Source organism: Pecten maximus, chromosome 6 (genome assembly GCF_902652985.1).
Source record: "Pecten maximus chromosome 6, xPecMax1.1, whole genome shotgun sequence".
NCBI lineage: Eukaryota > Metazoa > Mollusca > Bivalvia > Pectinida > Pectinidae > Pecten > Pecten maximus.
The window spans coordinates 4,878,452-4,903,799 of record NC_047020.1 but is presented as its reverse complement, the minus strand read 5'-3'; the positions used below and the strand labels follow the sequence as shown (position 1 = coordinate 4,903,799).

The 25,348-nt window shown below is 41.5% G+C and overlaps 1 protein-coding gene across 1 annotated transcript; it reads right to left on the bottom strand.

The window, feature by feature from the left end:
* Positions 1 to 8,034: 8,034 nt before the first annotated feature.
* On the bottom strand, positions 8,035 to 25,083 carry LOC117328797 (glycine receptor subunit alpha-3-like). Its single transcript, XM_033886345.1, has 8 exons — positions 24,837 to 25,083; positions 19,779 to 19,849; positions 15,968 to 16,035; positions 14,904 to 15,130; positions 11,850 to 11,932; positions 11,520 to 11,660; positions 10,820 to 11,199; positions 8,035 to 8,840 (listed from the first exon to the last, which is right to left on the bottom strand). The coding sequence occupies exons 1-8, from the start codon at positions 24,932 to 24,934 to the stop codon at positions 8,676 to 8,678; spliced, it is 1,233 nt and encodes a 410-aa protein (XP_033742236.1). The 5' UTR covers positions 24,935 to 25,083; the 3' UTR covers positions 8,035 to 8,675.
* Between the last annotated feature and the right edge of the window lie 265 nt (positions 25,084 to 25,348).

Here is a 25,348-nt window from a genome sequence, read left to right as displayed (position 1 = left end):
TAACCCGACACCTTTACACGTCCCTCTCCCCTGTGTACCCGACACATTAACACGTCCCTCTCCTCTGTGTACCCCACACATTTACACGTCTCTCTTCCCTGTGTACCCGACACCTTTACACGTCCCTCTCCCCCGTGTACCCGACACCTTTACGCGTCCCTCTCCCCTGTGTATCCGACACCTTTACACGTCCCTCTCCCTTGTGTACCCGACACCTTTGCACGTCCCTCTCTCCCGTGTACCCGACACCTTTACACGTCCCTCTCCTCTGTGTACCCGACTATCTTACACGTCCCTCTCCCCTGTGTACCCGACACCTTTACACGTCCCTCTCCCCTGTGTACCCGACACCTTTACACGTCCCTCTCCTCTGTGTACCCGACACATTTACACGTCCCTCTCCCCTGTGTACACGACACCTTTACACGTCCCTCTCCCCTGTGTACCCGACACCTTTACACCTCCCTCTCCTCTGTGTACCAGACACCTTTACACGTACCTCTCCTCTGTGTACCCGACACCTTTACACGTCCCTCTCCCCTGTGTACCCGACACCTTTACACGTCCCTCTCCCCCGTGTACCCGACACCTTTACACATCCCTCTCCCCTGTGTACCCGACACATTTACACGTCCCTCTTCCCTGTGTACCCGACACTTTTACACGTACCTCGTCCCTGTGTACCCGACACCTTTACACGTCCCTCTCTCCTCTGTGTATCCGACACCTTTACACGTCCCTCTCCTCTGTGTACCCGACACCATTACACGTCCCTCTCCCCTGTGTACACGACACCTTTACACGTCCCTCTCCCCCGTGTACCCGACACCTTTACACGTCCCTCTCCCCTGTGTACCCGACACCTTTACACGCCCCTCTCCCCTGTGTACCCGACACATTTACACGTCCCTCTCCCCTGTGTACCCGACACCTTTACACGTCCCTCTCCTCTGTGTACCCGACACATTTACACGTCCCTCTCCCCTGTGTACCCGACACCTTTACACGTCCCTCTCCTCTGTGTATCCGACACCTTTACACGTCCCTCGTCCCTGTGTACCCGACACCTTTACACGTCCCTCTCCCCCGTGTACCTGACACCTTTACACGTCCCTCTTCCCTGTGTACCCGACACCTTTACGTCCCTCTCCCCGTGTACCCGACACGTTTACACGTTCCTCTCCTCTGTGTACCCGACACCTTTACACATCCCTCTCCCCCGTGTACCCGACACTTTTACACGTCCATCTCCCCTGTGTACCCGACACCTTTACACATCCCTCTCCCCCGTGTACCCGACACTTTTACACGTCCATCTCCCCTGTGTACCCCACACATTTACACATCCCTCTCCCCTGTGTACCCGACACCTTTACACGTCCCTCTCCCTTGTGTACCCGACACCTTTACACATCCCTCTCCCCTGTGTACCCGACACCTTTACACTTCCCTCTCCTCTGTGTACCCGACACCTTTACACGTCCCTCTCCCTTGTGTACCCGACACCTTTACACATCCCTCTCCCCTGTGTACCCGACACCTTTACACTTCCCTCTCCTCTGTGTACCCGACACCTTTACACTTCCCTCTCCTCTGTGTACCCGACACCTTTACACGTCCCTATTCCCTGTGTACCCGACACCTTTACACGTCCCTCTCCCCCGTGTACCCGACACCTTTAAACGTCCCTCTCCCTTGTGCACCCGACACCTTTACACATCCCTCTCCTCTGTACCCGACACCTTTACACGTTCCTCTCCTCTGTGTACCCGACACCTTTACGTCCCTCTCCCCGTGTACCCGACACGTTTACACGTCCCTCTCCCCGTGTACCCGACACTTTTTACACGTCCATCTCCCCTGTGTACCCGACCACGACTCTCTACACTTCCCTTCCCTCGTGTACCCGACACCTTTACACGTCCCTCTCCCTGTGTACCCACACTTTACACGTCCCTATCCCCCGTGTACCCGACACCTTTACACGTCCCTCTCCCTGTGTACCCGACACCTTTACACGTCCCTCTCCCCTGTGTACCCGACACCTTTACACGCCCTCACCCCCGTGTACCCGACACCTTTACACGTCCCTCTCCCCTGTGTACCCGACACCTTTACGCATCGGTACCACCTCTACCCCTTGTGTACCCGACACCTTTACACGTCCCTCTCCCCTGTGTACCCGACAACTTTACACGTCCTCTCCCCTGTGTACCCGACACCTTTACACGTCACTCTCCCCTGTGTACCCGACAGCTTTACACGTCCCTATCCCCTGTGTACCCGACACCTTTACACGTCGCTCTTCCCTGTGTACACGACACCATTACACATCCCTATCCCCTGTGTACCCGACACCTTTACACATCCCTATCCCCTGTGTACCCGACACCTTTACACATCCCTCTCCTCTGTGTACCCGACACCTTTACGTCCCTATCCCCTGTGTACCAGACACCTTTACACGTCTATCTCCCCTCTGTACCCGACACCTTTACACCTCCCTCTCCTCTGTGTACCCGACACCTTTACACGCCCCTCTCCCCTGTGTACCCGACACCTTTACACGTACCTCTCCTCTGTGTACCCGACACCTTTATACGTCCCTCTCCCTGTGTACCCGACACCTTTACACGTCCCTCTTCCCTGTGTACCAGACACCTTTACACGTCCCTCTCCCCTGTGTACCCGACACCATTACACGTCCCTCTCCCCTGTGTACCCGACACCTTTACACGTCCCTCTCCCCCGTGTACCCAACACCTTTACACGTCCCTCTTCCCTGTGTACCAGACACCTTTACACGTACCTCTCCCCTGTGTACCAGACACCTTTACACGTACCTCTCCCCCGTGTACCCGACACCTTTACACGTCCCTCTCCCCTGTGTACCCGACACCTTTACACGTCCCTCTCCCCTGTGTACCCGACACCTTTACACGTCCCTCTCCCCTGTGTACCCGACACCTTTACACGTCCCTCTCCTCTGTGTACCCGACACCTTTACACGTCCCTCTTCCCTGTGTACCCGACACATTTACACGTCCCTCTCCCCTGTGTACCCGACACCTTTACACGTCCCTCTCCCCCGTGTACCCGACACCTTTACACATCCCTCTCCCCTGTGTACCCGACACCTTTACACGTCCCTCTTCCCTGTGTACCCGACACCTTTACACGTCCCTCTCCTCTGTGTACCCGACACCTTTACACGTCCCTCTCCTCTGTGTACCAGACACCTTTACACGTCCCTCTCCCCTGTGTACCCGACACCTTTACACTTCCCTCTCCCTGTGTACCCGACACCTTTACACGTCCCTTTTCCTTGTGTACCCGACACCTTTACGTCCCTCTCCCCTGTGTACCCGACACCTTTACACGTACCTCTCCCCTGTGTACCCGACACCTTTACACTTCCCTATCCCCTGTGTACCCGACACCTTTACACGTCCCTCTCCTCTGTGTACCCGACACCTTTACACGTCCATCTCCCCTGTGTACCCGACACCTTTACACTTCCCTATCCCCTGTGTACCCGACACCTTTACACGTCCCTCGTCCCTGTGTACCCGACACCTTTACACGTCCCTCTCCCCCGTGTACCCGACACCTTTACACGTCCCTCTTCCCTGTGTACCCGACACCTTTACGTCCCTCTCCCCGTGTACCCGACACGTTTACACGTACCTCTCCCCCGTGTACCCGACACTTTTACACGTCCATCTCCCCTGTGTACCCGACACCTTTACACGTCCCTCTCCTCTGTGTACCCGGCACCTTTACTCGTCCCTCGTCCCTGTGTATCCGACACCTTTACACGTCCCTCTCCTCTGTGTACCCGACACATTTACACGTCCCTCCCTCCGTGTACCCGACACCTTTGCACGTCCCTCTCCTCTGTGTACCCGACACCTTTACACGTCCCTATTCCCTGTGTACCCGACACCTTTACACGTCCATCTCCCCTGTGTACCCGACACCTTTACACGTTCCTCTCCTCTGTGTACCCGACACCTTTACGTCCCTCTCCCCGTGTACCCGACACGTTTACACGTCCCTCTCCCCGTGTACCCGACACTTTTACACGTCCATCTCCCCTGTGTACCCGACTCCTTTACACTTCCCTCTCCTCTGTGTACCCGACACCTTTACACTTCCCTCTCCTCTGTGTACCCAACACCTTTAAGCGTCCCTTTTCCTTGTGTACCCAACACATTTTACGTCCCTCTCCTCTGTGTACCCGACACCTTTACACGTCCCTCTCCCCTGTGTACCCGACACATTTACACATCCCTCTCCCCCGTGTACCCGACACCTTTAAACGTCCCTCTCCCCTGTGTACCCGACACCTTTACACGTCCATCTCCCCTGTGTACCCGACACCTTTACACGTCCGTCTCCCCCGTGTACCCGACACCTTTACACGTCCCTCTCCCCTGTGTACCCGACACATTTACAAGTCTCTCTTCCCTGTGTACCCGACACATTTACACGTCCCTCCCTCCGTGTACCCGACACCTTTGCACGTCCCTCTCCTCTGTGTACCCGACACATTTACACGTCTCTCTTCCCTGTGTACCCGACACCTTTACACGTCCGTCTCCCCCGTGTACCCGACACCTTTACACGTCCCTCTCCCCTGTGTACCCGACACATTTACACGTCTCTCTTCCCTGTGTACCCGACACATTTACACGTCCCTCTCCCCTGTGTACCCGACACCTTTACACGCCCCTATCCCCTGTGTACCCGACACCTTTACACGTCCCACTCCCCGTGTACCCGACACCTTTACACGTCCCTCTCCCCTGTGTACCCGACACCTTTACACGTCCCTCTCCCCTGTGTACCCGACACTTTTACACGTCCCTCTTCCTTGTGTACCAGATACATTTACACGTCCCTCTTCCCTGTGTACCCGACACCTTTACACGTCCCACTCCCCTGTGTACCCGACACCTTTACACGTCCCTCTCCCCCGTGTACCCGACACCTTTACACGTCCCTCTCCCCCGTGTACCCGACACCTTTACACGTCCGTCTCCCTCGTGTACCCGACACCTTTACACGTCCGTCTCCCCTGTGTACCCGACACCTTTACATGTCCCTCTCCTCTGTGTACCCGACACCTTTACACGTCCCTCTCCCCTGTGTACCAGACACATTTACACGTCCCTCTTCCTTGTGTACCCGACACCTTTACACATCCCTCTCCTCCGTGTACCCGACACCTTTACACGTCCCTCTTCCCTGTGTACCCGAAACCTTTACACGTCCCTCTCCCCTGTGTACCCGACACATTTACACGTCCCTCTCCAACGTGTACCCGACACCTTTACACATCCCTCTCCTCCGTGTACCCGACACCTTTACACGTCCCTCTTCCCTGTGTACCCGAAACCTTTACACGTCCCTCTCCCCTGTGTACCCGACACATTTACACGTCCCACTCCCCGTGTACCCGACACCTTTACACGTCCCTCTTCCTTGTGTACCCGACACCTTTACACGTCCCTATCCCCTGTGTACCCGACACCTTTACACGTCCCTCTCCCCCGTGTACCCGACACCTTTACACGTCCCTCTCCCCTGTGTACCCGACACATTTACACGTCCCTCTCCCCTGTGTACCCGACACCTTTACACGTCCCTCTCCCCTGTGTACCCGACACTTTTACACGTCCCTCTCTCCCCTGTGTATCCGACACCTTTACACGTCCCTCTCCCCTGTGTATCCGACACCTTTACACGTCCCTCTCCCCTGTGTACCCGACACTTTTACACGTCCCTCTCCTCTGTGTACCAGACACCTTTACACGTACCTCTCCCCCGTGTACCCGACACCTTTACACGTCCCTCGTCCCTGTGTACCCGACACCTTTACACGTCCCTCTCCCCTGTGTACCCGACACTTTTACACGTACCTCTCCCCTGTGTACCCGACACATTTACACGTCCCTCTCCCCTGTGTACCCGACACCTTTACACGTCCCTCTCCCCCGTGTACCCGACAACTTTACACGTCCCTCTCCCCTGTGTACCCGACAGCTTTACACGTCCCTCTCCCCTGTGTACCCGACAACTTTACACGTCCCTCTCCCCTCTGTACCCGACACATTTACACGTCCCTCTCCCCTGTGTACCCGACACCTTTACACGTCCCTCTCCCCTGTGTTCCCGACACCTTTACACGTCCCTCTCCTGTGTGTACCCGACACCTTTACACGTCCCTCTTCCCTGTATACCCGACACTTTTACACGTCCCTCTCCCCTGTGTACCCGACACCTTTACACGTCCCTCTCCCCTGTGTACCCGACAGCTTTACGTCCCTTTCCCACGTGTACCCGACAGCTTTACACGTCCCTCTTCTCTGTTTACCCGACAGCTTTACACGTTCCTCTCCCTTGTGTACCCGACAGCTTTACACGTCCCTCTCCCCTGTGTACCCGACACCTTTACACGTCCCTCTCCCCTATGTACCCGACACATTTACATGTCCCTCCCTCCGTGTACCCGACACCTTTACAGGTCCCTCTCCCCTGTGTACCCGACACCTTTACACGTCCCTCTCCCCTGTGTACCCGACACCTTAACACGTCCCTCTCCCCTGTGTACCCGACACATTTACACGTCCCTATCCCTTGTGTACCCGACACCTTTACACGTCCCTCTCCCCTATGTACCCGACACATTTACATGTCCCTCCCTCCGTGTACCCGACACCTTTACACGTCCCTCTCCCCTCTGTACCCGACACCTTTACACGTCCCTCTCCCCTGTGTACCCGACACATTTACACGTCCCTCTCCCCTGTGTACCCGACACCTTTACACGTCCCTCTCCCCCGTGTACCCGACACCTTTACACGTACCTCTTCCCTGTGTACCCGACACATTTACACGTCCCTCTCCCCTGTGTACCCGACACCTTTACACGTACCTCTCCCCCGTGTACCCGACACCTTTACACGTACCTCTTCCCTGTGTACCCGACATCTTTACACGTCCCTCTCCCCTGTGTACCCGACACATTTACACGTCCCTCTCCAACGTGTACCCGACACTTTTACACGTCCCTCTCCTGTGTGTACCCGACACCTTTACACGTCCCTCTCCCCTGTGTACCCGACACCTTTACACGTCCCTCTCCCCTGTGTACACGTCACCTTCACACGTCCCTCTTCCATATGTGATTTTACTAGTGTCGTTGTTGAGTTGTGATAATTAATTTACCCCTTCCATCTAGGTCGATAAGAGTTATGGCCCTTTGTGTATGACTACATGTCACTCCGATTGAACATATCGTCGTTCATCACCACGCAGAAATATGGCCTTTCTCTCATATTTCACAAAGCAATATCTCAACGCATTGTTCCATCTTTCCATCATCAAGAACAATATGTAGGCTAGCGCATAAATAAGTCAAGTGATACTTATGTCAATGTTGACACTGAATGTTTAATCATAATTAAACAGATGAGATGTTGCATTATTCGTGTGATTTATATAAAAAAAATTTCTTTTTTAATCTATGAAGTTAATCAGTAACAGGTCGGTTTGTATTAAGGTAACAAATATTAAAAGTCAAATACACACGTGACACAAAGATATTGATTTATATTATAGAAGACTGAAGACAAGTTAACCAATGCATCGAGGTTTTTTTTATGGAAACTGAAGCGACAATGATGAAATCTTAACATGTAAATAGGAAGCACACAATATGGTCTATATAGGACAGCATGTCTAAGGCCATTGTTACATGTCCTTTTGTTAGAAAAAAAGTTTCCACGTCCATTCCTGGTCTATTGCTATCAGTGAAAATTTGAATTGTCTTTGACGCCCGTGTATACGATAAATTTATCAAACTAGTCTAATAACATATCAGATTTATGTTTACCTGATTGTTTAGAAAAACGTTTTAACACGATGTTAACTCGCAACAGGCATGTTTCAAGCTACCGACCTTTACTTTCGTTTTAAGTTTAACATACCTTAAAGTTCGGTATAAAGACGTAAAATGTGTTTTATCCATTTTAACCTTTAATTCAAGTCCATATCAGAGTTATAAACAAAATGGTAAACATATATAACACCATTTTATGTAAATTATGAACACTGAAAATTAGATAACTTCACGGAGAATATTGTTGATATAAGAGTGTGGTAATCGATATTTTTCGTTAATATCAAACCAATAGAGATTACAACACAAAAGGTTCTCATAACGTCACGTGCATAGTTAAAGACAGGCACTTGATGATTTGACTTTAAATGTTACAGAGGGTGATACGCTGTACTGTTACAGAGGGTGATACGCTGGACAGCTGGAATAAAACATACATGACAGTAGTCTTCCTCCAGAGCATCTACCGTTTCAGTTCTTTATTTTCACCTAGAATCACATGGAGGGTGTTGTCGATGATGTTAAAGACGCTGATCATTCCGGAACACTAGGTCTTTATATTATTTTCCTCTGTGGTCTCCATATAAATCTATAAATGTTCATGTTCATTCACTGGTCGTTATTTTAACGTACCCCAAAGGAATTGTGACCAGTTATTTTGTCATCTCGTCTGCTCCTCCTCAACGAATTAAAACAATAAATCTGCACGCGATATATCGCCACCAGAACATTAAAAAAGGTCCATGAACAAGTATGTGTCTGTTCACTTCTAGCTTGGATTGTATAATATATAACATGTCCAGAATCCCAGATTGAATACTCCGAACGTGACAGGAAAGACAACTCGTGATATTTTATCCACCTTCCTTGCTTCACTAGAACGGTCGTACAGAACCACACCTGACGTCCTCCGGTCGCTCTCTTCGGGAAGAGTCTGAAGCGATAGAGTACATCATTGTTTAAAAAAGGAAATTCCTAAAGATGTCTATCAAACCGTTTGTATGTTGTTGCTTTCTTCAATGATGCACCATGAAATACATTAATTAAATTTATGGTATTCTCATAACATTAACGAAGAAACTATGACAATCCTGCCGTCAGCTATTTAATATATTGTATTTATAAGTCAAATTGCACTGAAAGTTCAGTACAGTTGTAGTTTTTATAGGAAACTAGTTTATAGTATTTTCTAGTTAATTAGGCGATATTTGCCGCTACCAATTACATAATTAAGCATTGATGTCATTTTTTTTAGTTTCATCTGGGTATTAAAAAATATTTGGTTTGCAAACTGTATGAATCCACGTAGCGGATTCTTACAGAAGTTTGCAAACAAATGTTTTGTTCATACCCCGATGAAACTAAAAAAATAATTGACATCAACGCTTATAATTAATTTTTGAAAATAATTTTCTAATTTAAAACATGTTTTATGTACAATTTTACTGGTTTTATATGGGATTTTTTTTTCTCAAATCAATACGCAACGTCAATTGCCGTATTGTGACGTCACATTTTTCGCGCCATTCTCGATTTTTTTTTTTTTTTTCATAGTGGTATAATTAATTTTCTTTGTTTTCATGGTAAATACTCAAATGTGATTGGTCGAAAAATTCTTTTCATTCTTTTATGAAAGAAATTCCGAGAATGGCGCATAAAATATGACGTCACAATACGACAATTGACGTTGCGTGTTGATTTGAGAAAAAGAATCCCATTTAAAACCAGTAAAATTGTACATTAAACATGTTTTAAATTAGAAAATCATTTTCAAAAATTAATTATAAGCGTTGGTGTCAATTATTTTTTAGTTCCATCTGGGTATGAAACAAATTTTGTTTGCAAACTGTATGAATCCGCGTAGCGGATTCTTACAGTTTGCAAACAAAATTTGTTTCATACCCCGATGAAACTAAAAAAAAAAAAGGCCACCAATGCTTAAATGAAAAAAAATCTCAACCAATCAGAAAGCCGCATTCTACGTACAAACAATGGAAAATTATTTATTTCATTGTAAAAGGTAAAGTTTCATCACAATCCTGTATTTCTCTTATATAATTTACGCTTCATATGTCGTGAATTAGAGATACTCATACTCTTATAGGAGTTGTTTCCCTTTTCTGGTATACGGGTATAGTCTCGGGTGCGTGTCCAGGTGTGAAAGCGTGATTTTATTATGTTTGTTTTATGTATTTTACAGGGTATATATATTGAATAAATTTTGCCAAAGAAACCTACCCCTGAGTTTTGGTTTTCATGAAAGATGGAAAAAAGCGAGAATTGTTACATGAACAGCGGATAAGGGCGATTCTTAACAAAAAATAGTTCCCCCAAGAATCATCCCCGCTACTATCGTCAAATCATCAACTTGAAAACTTAATCTGAGCTCTGTATCATTCTAACATCAAAATCACAGGTGTAACGTAACCACATTTCTACCACAATACGCCGTGTTATTCCACTCTCAAGCCATTGTATAAAGGTGCCGACTGTTGGATAAATATATGTTATATACCACTAGTGGTATATGACCTTCCGGCCTTTTGATTGGTCAAGAATTCGAACTTTGACCCAAGCTTCAATTGTTATTGACGTCATCAATAATCGAATAACGTCACATCACCGGGTCCCGGACGTCACGGGTACATTCTATTTGCATACGCGAAATTATACTTGGCCACGTTTCCCTTTGATTCCAGCCGATATTATTGTGGTAGAAACAGGTCACGCGACTCATGAATGTTGGATATGGAATTTATTTCAAACTCGTAAGTTGTTTTTTTTTAAGTTGCAACAGAGACTCGCTAAAGCTCGTGTCTTTTGTAACGTTTGAAAAATAACTTACTCGTGTGAAATAAATTCCATATCCAACATTCACTCGTTGTGTAACCTCTATCTATACTGTGAATGTACCTTAGTAGTCAGCATTCCCTCCGGACCAATCTGGAGGGCTGTCATCAATTTAGAACGACGTTTTCGCGTCAGAACATTGATGTAGGCATATTCTAGGAGGGAGGCGAACACAAACATTAGACAGGTTGACATCCAAACGTCGATTGCCTTTATGTAAGACACGCGCGGTAGTTGGGAGCGTGCACCAGAACTCTGAGTCGTTATGGTGAGAACTGTTAGAACTCCTAAAGACACCCGAGCAGGTGTTGCCTCGGCGTCTACCCAGAACGAGACCCACGACAGCATGACGATCAGGATACTTGGGATGAATATCTGGGCGATATAATAACCGTTGTTCCTTTTGAGATGAAGTTTGGCCTCCAAGCAGGAAAACTTACCACCTAGTCAAAGAGACATAGAAACATGTGCATAATGTACAATCTTCAAACGGTTTAATATTTCGTAACTTTGCATAGAACAAAACGGATTTATAAAATAAGACATCGTCATTTTATTGACACATGCAGGAATGTGGTTACATATCATTATCATATCAATAAAAATAGGAACAAGCAGAGAACGGGAAAAACAGCAATATTTCAGACTGAATATCATTTATACATATGCAACTTTTGACTTTCATCACTGGAAACCATGAAAAACATGTTGAACATATATATGAAATGAATCTAATAGAATTATGACCTAACGGATCATGTACTTTCACCGTAGTCCCTCAGACAGTCGCTTTCAAACGACACCTCCTTGGAGAAGAAGAATTGAGGAAGGAGTCTATCCGACATCATCCTGATAGCTTGGGTGGGATGCCACTGGAACACCACATTCTCCGTGGAGTAGCTATCTGTAAACATATAAATTAGTGTCAACGTAATCGACAACCCTTTATTTATTGTCTCTATAGCATAAGGTGGGAAATGGGCAATAAACTGTATATCAGCACAACAATGAATGGTGTAATATAATTAATTATCATATTCGATAATTTGCAAACATGTGGCAGTAATGTTTGTTGATATGTTGCTTTACTTACAACTTTCGACGGCGACAAGGCAATGTTGTGAATCCAGTGGGTAGGATGCTAGCTTCATGTCACATGACAAAGTCATCGATATTCTGTAGAATTACATAAACCGGACAAAGTCATCGATATTCTGTAGAATTTAATAAACATGACAAAGTCATCGATATTCTGTATAATTACACAAACAGGACAAAGTCATCGATATTCTGTAGAATTACACAAACAGGACAAAGTCATCGATATTCTTTAGAATTACACAAACAGGACAAAGTCATCGATATTCTTTAGAATTACACAAACAGGACAAAGTCATCAATATTCTGTATAATTACACAAACAGGACAAAGTCATCGATATTCTGTAGAATTACACAAACAGGACAAAGTCATCGATATTCTGTATAATTACATAAACAGGACAAAGTCATTGATATTCTGTAGAATTATATAAACAGAACAAAGAAACCGATGTCCTCTATAATTATATAAACAGGACAAAGTAATCATTACCATGTAGAATTATATAAACAGGACAAAGTAATCAATACCCTGTATAATTATATTAACATGACAAAGTAATCGATACCATGTAGAATTATATAAACAGGACAAAGTAATCGATGTCCTGTATAATTATATTAACATGACAAAGTAATCGATGTCCTGTATAATTATATAAACAGGACAAAGTAGTCGATGTCCTGTAAAATTATATAAACAGGACAAAGTAGTCGATGTCCTGTAAAATTATATAAACAGGACAAAGTAGTCATTGTCCTGTATAAATATATACATGTAAGCAGGACAAAGTAATCGATACCCTGTAGAATTATATAAATAGGACAAAGTTATCGATGTCCTGTATAATTATGACAAAGACATTGTTATCTAGTAGATGAAGTCGTCGATATCCTGTAAAATAACAGGACAACATTATCTTGGTAAACAATTTGTATAATTTCCATTCTATTAGCTAAGTGTTTTATTATACTTTCTCCAAATGTAACATGGTTACATGTACATGTGTGTGTGTTTAAAAATTTGATTTATTCATTCCAATTAAAATACAAGGCTCTTTTTTCGGGACCTTATTTATGTTTGACGGTACCATCAAATTTCTAACTTACGGCAAATCGTAACTTCGTGTATTTCCGTCATATTAAACAAGAGTGTTATTATATATATCATGTTCTATCACGTAGATAAAACAAGAGATGGGATATATAATGGTCGATAACACATCCCTCTCCATTAATTTCCCTCGACAATACTACGGTGTACGATACAATGTATTCATTTTTGTTGTCTCTTTATTTATTCCACTGTATTATTAAAGCGCAGTTAGAACGAGCAGAAACAGTTCGGAAAGCGATGTTTTAGATAGAAAAGTCTCTGAAATTCATCTAAAAATGAGTATATCATTGAAAAGGTTTCTCGATAACAGTTGCGTATAACCGCATTCGATGTTATAAACACCAGGAGATGTAATACTTTAAAGCAAATAAAACTTTAAAAGATTAAAGCAGCGTTGATAAAACACCGACGTAAGAATGTCTTACAACATGCCTACTGCGCCGTTATTATGCTCCGATGATTCGGAGTCATTCGCCTACCATATATGGTAAATATAACGTACAGTGGTCATTCGTGATACAACTTCAGCAAAATCTCTAATTTATCAAAATGCGCCTTGTTGTTAAGTTATTTTTCTAAAATACGACATAGGTTTAAAATCGAAACAAACATGACGTGTTATTTAAATGCGTCATTTAAATTAATCGAATAGAAGACCAAATGACAGATACATGTATGTAATTATTTTTAATTGATTTTTTACTATTGATAAAGATTGGTCCTGGCTTCAACACATATAAAGATGAAATCTGTAAATAGCAGATCGACTTATTAAAGCAGAAAGATTCTGGTATACTGATTAATTCTTTTAAAACTAATCGAGGTACTGTTGGTCAAGTGAAACTAAACTTCCACTTTGTGTTGATATCATGACGAAAGGTACTGGAATGGCATGGAAGGGAGTTAAACAGCAGAAACGAGGAATATATATATATGTCTATTGATAAAATCTGCAACATTTACATTTTCTCCCAGTGCTGCACTGCGACAAAGGTTTGTATGGTACTAACAAACGTTTACCTGACGCTGTAAAGTGGTGGAGTTATGTGAGTGTGTACGGTACTAACAAACGTTTACCTGACGCTGTAAAGTGATGGAGTTATGTGAGTGTGTATGGTAATAACAAACGTTTACCTGACGCTGTAAAGTGGTGGAGTTGTGTGAGTCTGTATGGTACTAACAAACGTTTACCTGACGCTGTAAAGTGGTGGAGTTGTGTGAGTCTGTATGGTACTAACAAACGTTTACCTGACGCTGTAAAGTGATGGAGTTATGTGAGTGTGTATGGTACTAACAAACGTTTACCTGACGCTGTAAAGTTATGGAGTTGTGTGAGTCTGTATGGTATTAACAAACGTTTACCTGACGCTGTAAAGTGATGGAGTTGCGAGACTCTGTATGGTACTAACAAACGTTTACCTGACGCTGTAAAGTGATGGAGTTATGTGAGTCTGTATGGTACTAACAAACGTTTACCTGACGCTGTAAAGTGGTGGAGTTATGTGAGTCTGTATGGTACTAACAAACGTTTACCTGACGCTGTAAAGTGGTGGAGTTGTGTGAGTCTGTATGGTACTAACAAACGTTTACCTGACGCTGTAAAGTGGTGGAGTTGCGTGAGTCTGTATGGTACTAACAAACGTTTACCTGACGCTGTAAAGTGGTGGAGTTGCATGAGTCTGTATGGTACTAACAAACGTTTACCTGACGCTGTAAAGTGATGGAGTTATGTGAGTGTGTATGGTACTAACAAACGTTTACCTGACGCTGTAAAGTGGTGGAGTTATGTGAGTCTGTATGGTACTAACAAACGTTTACCTGACGCTGTAAAGTGGTGGAGTTGTGTGAGTCTGTATGGTACTAACAAACGTTTACCTGACGCTGTAACGTGATGGAGTTGCGTGAGTGTGTGGTTCTAACAAACGTTTACCTGACGCTGTAAAAGACAGTTCCGTTGGGATAAAGCTGCATGAGTTTATTTGGTACGGTCACTTCGTGGAAGCTAGCTCTCTTCTCGTTCGAAAAAATGGTGTCCGGTACCCAAACCTTCTCGATCATACGACTGTCCAGTTCTAACATACTCATACCCGGAACTGGCTTGTAGACCAGGCGCTTGTCCACCCACTTCTGACGTAGGAATATCGTCATTGAATAATCCTAGGAACATATATAACATGTATTAAACATATGAAACAAGTAATATCGATATGATATTCACCAGTAATATTGATATCATATGTAACAAGTTATATTGGTATCATATTAACCAGTAATATTGATATCATATGTAACAAGTTATATTGATACCATATGTAACAAATAATATTGATATCATATAAAAAAGTAATATTGATATCATATAAAAAGTAATATTGATATCATATAAAAAGTAATATTGATATAATATTAACCAGTAATATTGGTATCATATATAACAAGTAATATTAATATTATATGTAACAAGTAATATTGATGTCATATATAACAAGTTATATTGGTATCATATGTAACAAGTAATATTGATACCATGTTATAATAAATGTTTTTATCGTTTACACATTAAAACGTATCCGACCTTGATTCTACCTTTATAAGGAGCTTGAACAATTTGTGTCATATAATAAACATCTACTGCCATGTCAAATAGCAATGTCATCAATATCGTAATCACATCAATTATAACATTATTGTGACGTGATTGATATCGTAATCACATCAATTATAACATTATTGTGACGTGATTGATATCGTAATCACATCATATTATAACATTATTGTGATGTGATTGATATCGTAAGACATATTAATAAAAACATCATTGTGACGTAATTGTCGCCATTTTGTACGATGATAGAAACGTCCTAGTCAAGTTTTGAATGAATGGAACACGACCTATTATCTCTCTGTTAGTACATTCTATGTATGTATCTGTAAAATGAACTGAAGATGTAGATAGTTTGTTTTAATGTTAATTGGTTCTTCAGAATTACTCACCATGGACACTTCATTCAGGGAGTCGATACTCATTATAAAAATCTGTATTGTCACATCTGTGGGGATGTCTGTCAAAGAACCGATATATACAATTATATTATGATAAACTGCGAGCCACTCCTGTTGCTAGGTAAAGAGTATGGTCGTATTCAATGTGCATCCATATACAATGTATAAAAACAATAATAATTTTGGATTTGTCCGATTTTACAGTAAATTGTTTTATCATTTAGGAATGTAATGACTGTATATATTGAGATCAGAACGTGGTGTGCCTGTTGTAATTAGATATAGGAAATCATTTAAAGTTATTTGCTCTATATAAAATGACAGATCATTGAACTATTTCAGTCAACAATATTAATAGGCATATCCATTGTACAAATGAAATAGACCTGTTATCTGTAATAAACCTTTATCCTTATTAAACTTCACTCCAGATCTGGCAAAGAAAAAGGAAATGTATACTTTCACTATTTTCATTGAAAAGAATTAATGTCTGATTTCCATCCACAGTAAAGCACCTTGGCTATATTGTCATACTTTTGTTAGGATTTATCGAAACGGACATGGAGGACTGTATGAAGTTAAGTAAATAATGTCGTTTGTTTTGTGATCAGTTTTACTTGGTCACATTTGTAATATTTCTTATCAACTCACCCTCCAATATTTATAAAACTCACCCTCCAATATTTATAAAACCCACCGTCCTTATTTATCAAACCCAACATCCTTATCTATAAAACCCATCATCATTATCTATAAAACCCACCATTCTTATCCATACAACCCACCATCCTTATCCATAAAACCTACCATCCTTATCTATAAAACCTACCATCCTTATCCATAAAACCTACCATCCGTATCCATAAAACCTACCATCCTTACTTATAAAACCTACCATCCTTATCTATAAAACCTACCATCGTTATCCATAAAACACACCATCCTTATCTACAAAACCCACCATCCGTATCCATAAAACCCACCATCCTTATCCATAAAACGTACCATCCTTATTTATAAAACGTACCATTCTTATCTATAAAACGTACCATCCTTATCTATAAAACCTACCATCCGTATCCATAAAACCCACCATCCGTATCCATAAAACCCACCATCCGTATCCATAAAACCCACCATCCGTATCCATAAAACCCACCATCCTTATTTATAAAACATACCATCCTTATTTATAAAAAGTACTATCCTTATTTATAAAACCCACCATCCGTATCCATAAAACCCACCATCCTTATCCATAAAACCTACCATCATTATCCCTAAAACCCACCATCCTTATCCATAAAACCCACCATCCTTATCCATAAAACCCACCATCCGTATCCATAAAACCTACCATCCTTATTTATAAACCTACCATCCGTATCTTTAAAAACCACCATCCTTATCTATAAAACCCACCATCCTTATCCATAAAACCCACCATCCTTATCCATAAAACCTACCATCCTGATCTATAAACCCACCATCCTTATCCATAAAACCTACCATCCTGATCTATAAACCTACCGTCCTTATCCATCAAACCTACCATCCTTATTTATAAACCTACCATCCGTATCTTTAAAAACCACCATCCTTATCTATAAAAACCACCATCCGTATCCATAAAACCTACCATCCTTATCCATAAAACCTACCATCCTTATCCATAAAACCTACCATCCGTATCTATAAAACCCACCGTCCTTATTTATAAAAACCCACCATCCTTATTTATAAAACGTACCATCCTTATCTATAAAACCCACCATCCTTATTTATAAAACCCACCATCCTTATCTATAAAACCCACCGTCCTTATTTATAAAACCCACCGTCCTTATTTATAAAACCCACCATCCTTAGTTATAAAACCCACCAATATTCATTCATAAGACCCACGAATATTTACTTATAAAACCCGCCATCTAATTTATTAAATCAACCATCCGTATTTACAAAAACCCAACATCCTTATTTATATAGCCCACCATCTTATTTATCAAACAAATCGTCCTTATTTATTTAACCCACCATCCTCATTTATAACCCATCATCATGATTTATAAAACCTACAATCTTATGATGGAAAGGGGAAGATTGGATTTTTTTAATAGATATGATAAGAATTTCATTTTCGTTCATATTATAGCGCGTGTCAAGTACATTCGTAAATTAAACATATCAAATATGAATAATTTCAAGAGATACAATATTAAATAATAATAATGGTATATGAATTATGATGTCGTGTTGTATAGTATGATGTGTCTTTTGATTAAGATATGATACGAAATATGGTATAGTATTATGTGGGAAACTGATACATGAACAATTGTAATGTGATTAGATGGGACATGATATAATAGCATGTGAACTATTGTTTACAAATTCATCTGTTTATTGTTAAGTATATAGGGGATATTGACAGGTTTCCCGTTTAATATAACATATATATCACGAGTATCACAGAATGTAGATATTTTAACGAGTGCGAAGCACTAGTGAAAAATATCGAACATTATGTCATACTTGTGAAACATATGTTATATTAAACGGGAAACCTGTCAATTTTCTTTTAATTGAATTTTATATACTTAAAAACAAAGTAAAAAAATATCGAATAATTAATAGGGTCAAAAAGTGCGGGATTCATTACGTCATCTCTTTGTGACGTTACTCCACGTCAACTTGACGGCGCCATTTGAAAGTACCGATCAACGCAATCTAAGCGTTTTCTGCCGTTATCGGAAAATCTGTGCATAGAGCTAACGTCAAGTTCGTATTTTGTAAAAAAAAAAAAAAAACCCAGCCTGAATATTAAAAAAATCCAGCAAATAACCAATTTATCTATCTTCGCTTCGATTGGAAAAATCGGCAAGCGTCATTGAAGTGAATACAAAGGTTCGCTCTGATTGGTCAAAAACGAAAAACTGCAAAATCTTATATTTGCACTGCAAAATCTACGAACCTTTGTATTCATATCATTGAAATTTTTCTTAACGTAGCGAAGATAGATCAACGGGTTATTTTGCTGTATTTCTGAAATATTCAGCTATTTTTTGACAAAATACTCACTTGTTAGCTTTTCAAGCAAAGATTATCCGATAACAGCAGAACACGCTTAAATTGCGTTGATCAGTACTTTCAAAATGGCGCCGTCAAGTTGACGTGGAGTAACGTCACAAAGAGATGACGTCATGAATTATGTTACTGATTCCCGGATATTTTGACATTGTCTATTTTCAATGTTTTTAATTTTGTTTTTAAGCATATAAAATGCAATAAAAAGAAAAATTGAACGTTGAATGTAACATATATTTCACTCGTATGATAGAATATTTCAATATTCTGTCCTACTTGTAAAATATATGTTACATTCAACGGGAAACTATTCAATATCCTCTATATGTTTCACTAGCAAAAATGCAATCATTATATGTATCTGCTGGCTAACAGTAATATGCTATTTAAATATTTGGCTAAAGAGAAAAAAACTAAATTGAAATAGGGTAAATAATTGATATTGGTTAGACTTCGAGCTCATAAAAAACCAATGACAGTTGAAATAATGCAGTTTTACTGGGAACGTTTTCATAGTGATTATACTATTCATCTGCTATCGATCGGCCGGATTCAGGTAAATGTGGGGCTCCTCATGAGGTACAAAAATTTCTTATTCACCCTAGTTAATATGAGTGGCAGAACGGGTTGTACAGAACGTTTGTCAGTCAGTATGTCCTCTCACATAGCACCGTATCAGGACTGCCAAACGATTGACCAATCCCATAATACTTACCATCTTCAAACTCTGGCGATAGGCTGGAATCATAGCTGCTATCATTCAGCAGTTCCTTGAGAACCCCCTGTCTGTAAAATCGATATATAATTAATATGACATACATAAATCATAAAATGACATAAATTTGAAATAAATCATTGGGTTTTTTTCATATCATCAAATCTCTTGGTTTTCTCTCCTTTCCTTTAACATTCCCCTCCTATCCTCTCTTTTCCCTTCCACCCTTCCCTCCTATCCTCTTTTCCCCCTTCAACCCTTCCATCCTTTCCTCACTTTAACCTCAACCCTTCTCTCCTATCCTATCTTTTCCCTTCAACCCTTCTATCCTTTCCTCACTTTTCCCTTCAACCCTTTCATCCTTTCCTTACTTAACCTTCAACCCTTTCATCCTTTCCTTACTTTAACCTTCAACCCTTCCATCCTTTCCTCTCTTTTCCCTTCAACTCTTCAATCCTTTCCTCACTAACATTCAACCCTGCCATCCTTTCCTCACTCTAACCGTCAACCCTTTCATCCTTTCCTTACTTTTCCCTTCAACCCTTCTATCCTTTCCTCACTTTTCCCTTCAACCCTTTCATCCTTTCCTTACTTAACCTTCAACCCTTTCATCCTTTCCTTACTTTAACCTTCAACCCTTCCATCCTTTCCTCTCTTTTCCCTTCAACTCTTCAATCCTTTCCTCACTAACATTCAACCCTGCCATCCTTTCCTCACTCTAACCTTCAACCCTTTCATCCTTTCCTTACTTTTCCCTTCAACCCTTCCATCCTTTCCTCATTTTAACCTTGAACCCTGCCATCCTTTCCTTACTTTTCCCTTCAACCCTTTCATCCTTTCCTTACTTAACCTTCAACCCTTTCATCCTTTCCTTATTTTAACCTTCAACCCTTCCATCCTTTCCTCTGTTTTCCCTTCAACTTTTCCATCCTTTCCTCACTAACCTTCAACCCTGCCATCCTTTCCTCACTTTAACCTTGAACCCTGCCATCCTTTCCTTACTTTTCCCTTCAACCCTGCCATCCTTTCCTTACTTTTCCCTTCAACCCTGCCATCCTTTCCTCACTAACCTTCAACCCTGCCATCCTTTCCTTACTTTTCCCTTCAACCCTGCCATCCTTTCCTTACTTTTCCCTTCAACCCTGCCATCCTTTCCTTACTTTTCCCTTCAACCCTGCCATCCTTTCCTTACTTAACCTTCAACCCTTTCATCCTTTCCTTATTTTAACCTTCAACCCTTCCATCATTTCCTCTGTTTTCCCTTCAACTTTTCCATCCTTTCCTCACTAACCTTCAACCCTGCCATCCTTTCCTCACTTTAACCTTCAACCCTTTCATCCTTTCCTTATTTTAACCTTCAACCCTTCCATCATTTCCTCTGTTTTCCCTTCAACTTTTCCATCCTTTCCTCACTAACCTTGCACCCTGCCATCCTTTCCTCACTTTAACCTTGAACCCTGCCATCCTTTCCTTACTTTTCCCTTCAACCCTGCCATCCTTTCCTTACTTTTCCCTTCAACCCTTACATCCTTTCCTTACTTTTCCCTTCAACCCTGCCATCCTTTCCTCACTTTAACCTTCAACCCTGCCATCCTTTCTTTACTTTTCCCTTCAACCCTGCTATCCTTTCCTTACTTTTCCTTTCAACCCTGCCATCCTTTCCTTACTTTTCCCTTCAACCCTTACATCCTTTCCTTACTTTTCTCTTCAACCCTGCCATCCTTTCCTCACTTTAACCTTCAACCGTGCCATCCTTTCCTTCCTTTTCCCTTCAACCCTTACATCCTTTCCTCACTTTTCCCTTCAACCCTGCCATCCTTTCCTTACTTTTCCCTTCAACCCTGCCATCCTTTCCTTACTTTTCCCTTCAACCCTGCCATCCTTTCCTTACTTTTCCCTTCAACCCTTACATTTTTTTCTTACTTTTCCTTCAACCCTGCCATCCTTTCCTTACTTTTCCCTTCAACCCTGCCATCCTTTCCTTACTTTTCCCTTCAACCCTTACATCCTTTCCTTACTTTTCCCATCAACCCTGCCATTCTATCCTCATTTTACCCTTCAACCCTTACATCCTCTCCTCTCCTTTTTTCTAAACGTTTCCCAACTTCTGATCTCTCTAATCATTTGTGTGTACACATTTGGCATCTCTACTATAGTACCGTGTTTTCGCGATACTGGACGGACATATGTTGTTGTTATAAGTGTTAACATATTGTTTAGCGTTGACAATATGATTGATAATTATACGAATGTTTTTGAACTCTCGTGCTCGTGCATTTTACAAGCATATGTTTGTTGCCGCGAGAATGGGGAGACAGGGTGTTTGTATACTAACCAATTCTTATTTGAAATTGAGACATTTGGTCTATAAACATGCCGTTGACCTACTGTCATGTATTATGTACTGGGACTGTTGTTAGGATACAATGGAGCAGACCCATGTGGACATGGCATGACAGCTTAATGTTTACTCGTCAGCTCATACATTAGCGTGAAAACTAGAGAAAGGCTTCAAATGTCCAGAATGGCTTTATATACTTCTATCGGCTATGCTAGAGTACGGAAGCCAGTTATCGGACTCAAAAGGCTGAACGCACAGGTCAGGCCCGAAAATATGGCCTGCTCGGCTGCTCCTGTTACTTTAATTACAATCAATTCCTACCAGGTTATTCATCTGTATCCAATCTATGACACGTTATCTCAAAGTAAACCAAAATGCCTTTCAAATGTCGATACGAGTATTAAACTCTTGATAAAATTAAACCTTTAGGAAATATTGATACTCTTCTGTGGTTCCTGAATTCACCTGATTTCGATTTTTCCCTTCACAAGACGATTTAATCTAACAATGAATCTGGAATTGTTTCGGTCATCCCTTTCAATATTTCAGTTAAAGGACAGTGAATTATAGTCATTCTATCTACTGTCAGGTCAAAAGACGATCACAAGGTAGCTGTTTTAGGATGTCGGCTTTCGAACGATGCATCGATATTTTATGCTAAAGCAATCAACTTAATGCTCAAACACATATAAACTCAAACATCTGTTCTAAATTGTCTTAGCAACAGAAATTAAGGCAACAATTAAATGTGTAAAATACCAAATAATACACAGCACTACCTTTAAATGTCAAATTGAGTAATGTTGGGTCCCTAAACAAGTAGGAATAACGGTTAGTCACAAGACAGACAACGCTGCAAAAGTGGTCTTGTCACAACCGCCTGTAGATTTTAAACTCCATTTTACAAATATTAAAACGCTTAATACATTTTAGTCTCATGTTACATTGACAAAACTCTCGCTATTTAACCTACCATAGGGGCATGGTGTCCTTGTTATAGAGAAAGACAACGTCATGAAGTGGGCCTCGAATCTCTAATCTTATTAATTGAAGCGAGAAGACCAGCCTCAATGCATAGCATCGACGCACCATTTACTAGACTGCATTGACCTTCAATCCACATGACATCATGACTATTAAATTATAATAAATACCTCACCTCTATTAGAAACTGTTAGCATAAAGATATGTGTGGACTACTTGAAGACTGTTGGCCTACACAGCCAATTTAGCCAACCATATATTGTTACAGCTTGTTGACATTTTTTACATTTTGTTTTATATTTTTTATGTTGTCTTCTTTTACTTCATTTGGCCCTTTTGTCCAACATTTATTGACCCTACTGACGTCACTCTGGGTTGGTGAGCTGATAAGAAGGGTAAACATAGTGTGATTAGGTACATGTCTCAGCTGAAGGAGCATGTTTATTTGGCTCAGGAGGTAGAGCTGTGTATTATCACGCCGGGGACCCGGGTTCGAGTTTTGTCGGGACACTCGGCAGGAATGTATTTTTCTCTGTTCTATCACATTGGCGACTGATTAAAATTCCACAGTATTCGTATTGAAAGTCTCTGGTTGAGATATGGGAAATAACAAGACAAACGGAAGAAGTCGTCTAAGATAAATAAGTCGGTGTGCCTTGTACCACCGTTAAATACGGTCCCTGTGACTTAGCTGACAGAGCGTGCTTCTTTGGCTAAGAAGGTAGAACCGTGTCATTAGTATGTGTCGTCTGTATGGAAAGTTAAAACATACATCTAATGCATGTGACGTGTAAGAACAGTATTCTGACTCAACGGCAGTAAAATACTATATGATACTGTCTAGAACCTGGCGATTTTTAGGTACCAATTCTACCTTAACAAGTTCAACCACGACAGTAAAGCTAATTAAGAGGGCCCTAGCTTACTAAGACAACAATCACAGACCATCATTTTTCATACATGTGGATATTATTTCTAACAATGTTGGGCTTTGATAATGTATACCAAACAATGGTACATTTGCTTGCAATGTAAAGACCTCTGACATTCAAACCTGACCAGACCGCTAAATTACCCCAAAGGACCGATGTTCTAACAATAAAAACCAAGCCATGTAGATAAAATTGGAACATATTCAAAAACGATATAAAACAACACGGTGGGGTTACTGACAGGAAAATGTCAGCAGGGCACTGAAAAATATATCCGAGTAAAATTTCAGTAACATTTCAAGTCCAGTAAATTATTGCTTCCCTGGAATCTCTTTGGCACCAGAAGTCCTGTCCGGTGAAGGACACACAATGCCATTGCGTTGCTTGGTAGAGCGACAATCACAGACAGGTACGACCAGGGGGGGGGGTCTCCTAATGTGATTTTAAGTTTCTTTTGTCTGGAAATTGTTTCAAAATACAGATGGCAAGTTACTAGTCTGGTCAGTATTCCTAAACAAGGGTTAAATGTATTATATAGTATGGCGAATTACAAATTATATTTATTATTCCCAACAAAATTTTGTCTGTACATAGAATTATGAATTCTTACACATCACTCAGTAATAGATACAAATAAATCCAAACGGATCTCACAATGTTGTGGAAATCAAACCTAACTGAAGCAATCTGAATGTGTTCATATATTTAAATATTAATATTAAATCGTTAATTATCATTTACTTAATTAACAGCTGAGACAAAATAAAATGTCTCATCGATAGATAGAAAACTTATAAATACCTTGTTCGATTGCTTCCGTTGAAGTCGAAACCTTTGAGGAAGAGAGGGAACGTCGTTAACACAAACAAAGTGGTCAAACTATTTCTCAATCCAAACATCCTTATGCCAGTCTAGTGCACTTTTCGTCAATATCCCCCAGAATCCACTTGAACCGTTGTGATATCGATTCTACACATCTGCGGGTAGAGTGTGATGTGAATATTTGCTCATACATTTTACATTGATATTGTATAATGTTCCTCAATTATATATCTCCTAGGATCAATGACATGTAGATGGCGTGTGCTAGGGGGACGTGTTCAGGGATAATTAACCGGGTAATTGATGGAATTATCAAGTCGATCGACTGATAATTCTTTTCTAAACTGGTTTATTGTATTTCAGAGCTTAGAGTCTCCAATCAAACAATGACCCTATTGTTTTGTAGTAACACGATACGTTAGCATTTAAAGCTAGAAAGCTTTAAATAATTTAACATCGATAGTGTATATTAATATGATATCCCGTATCTG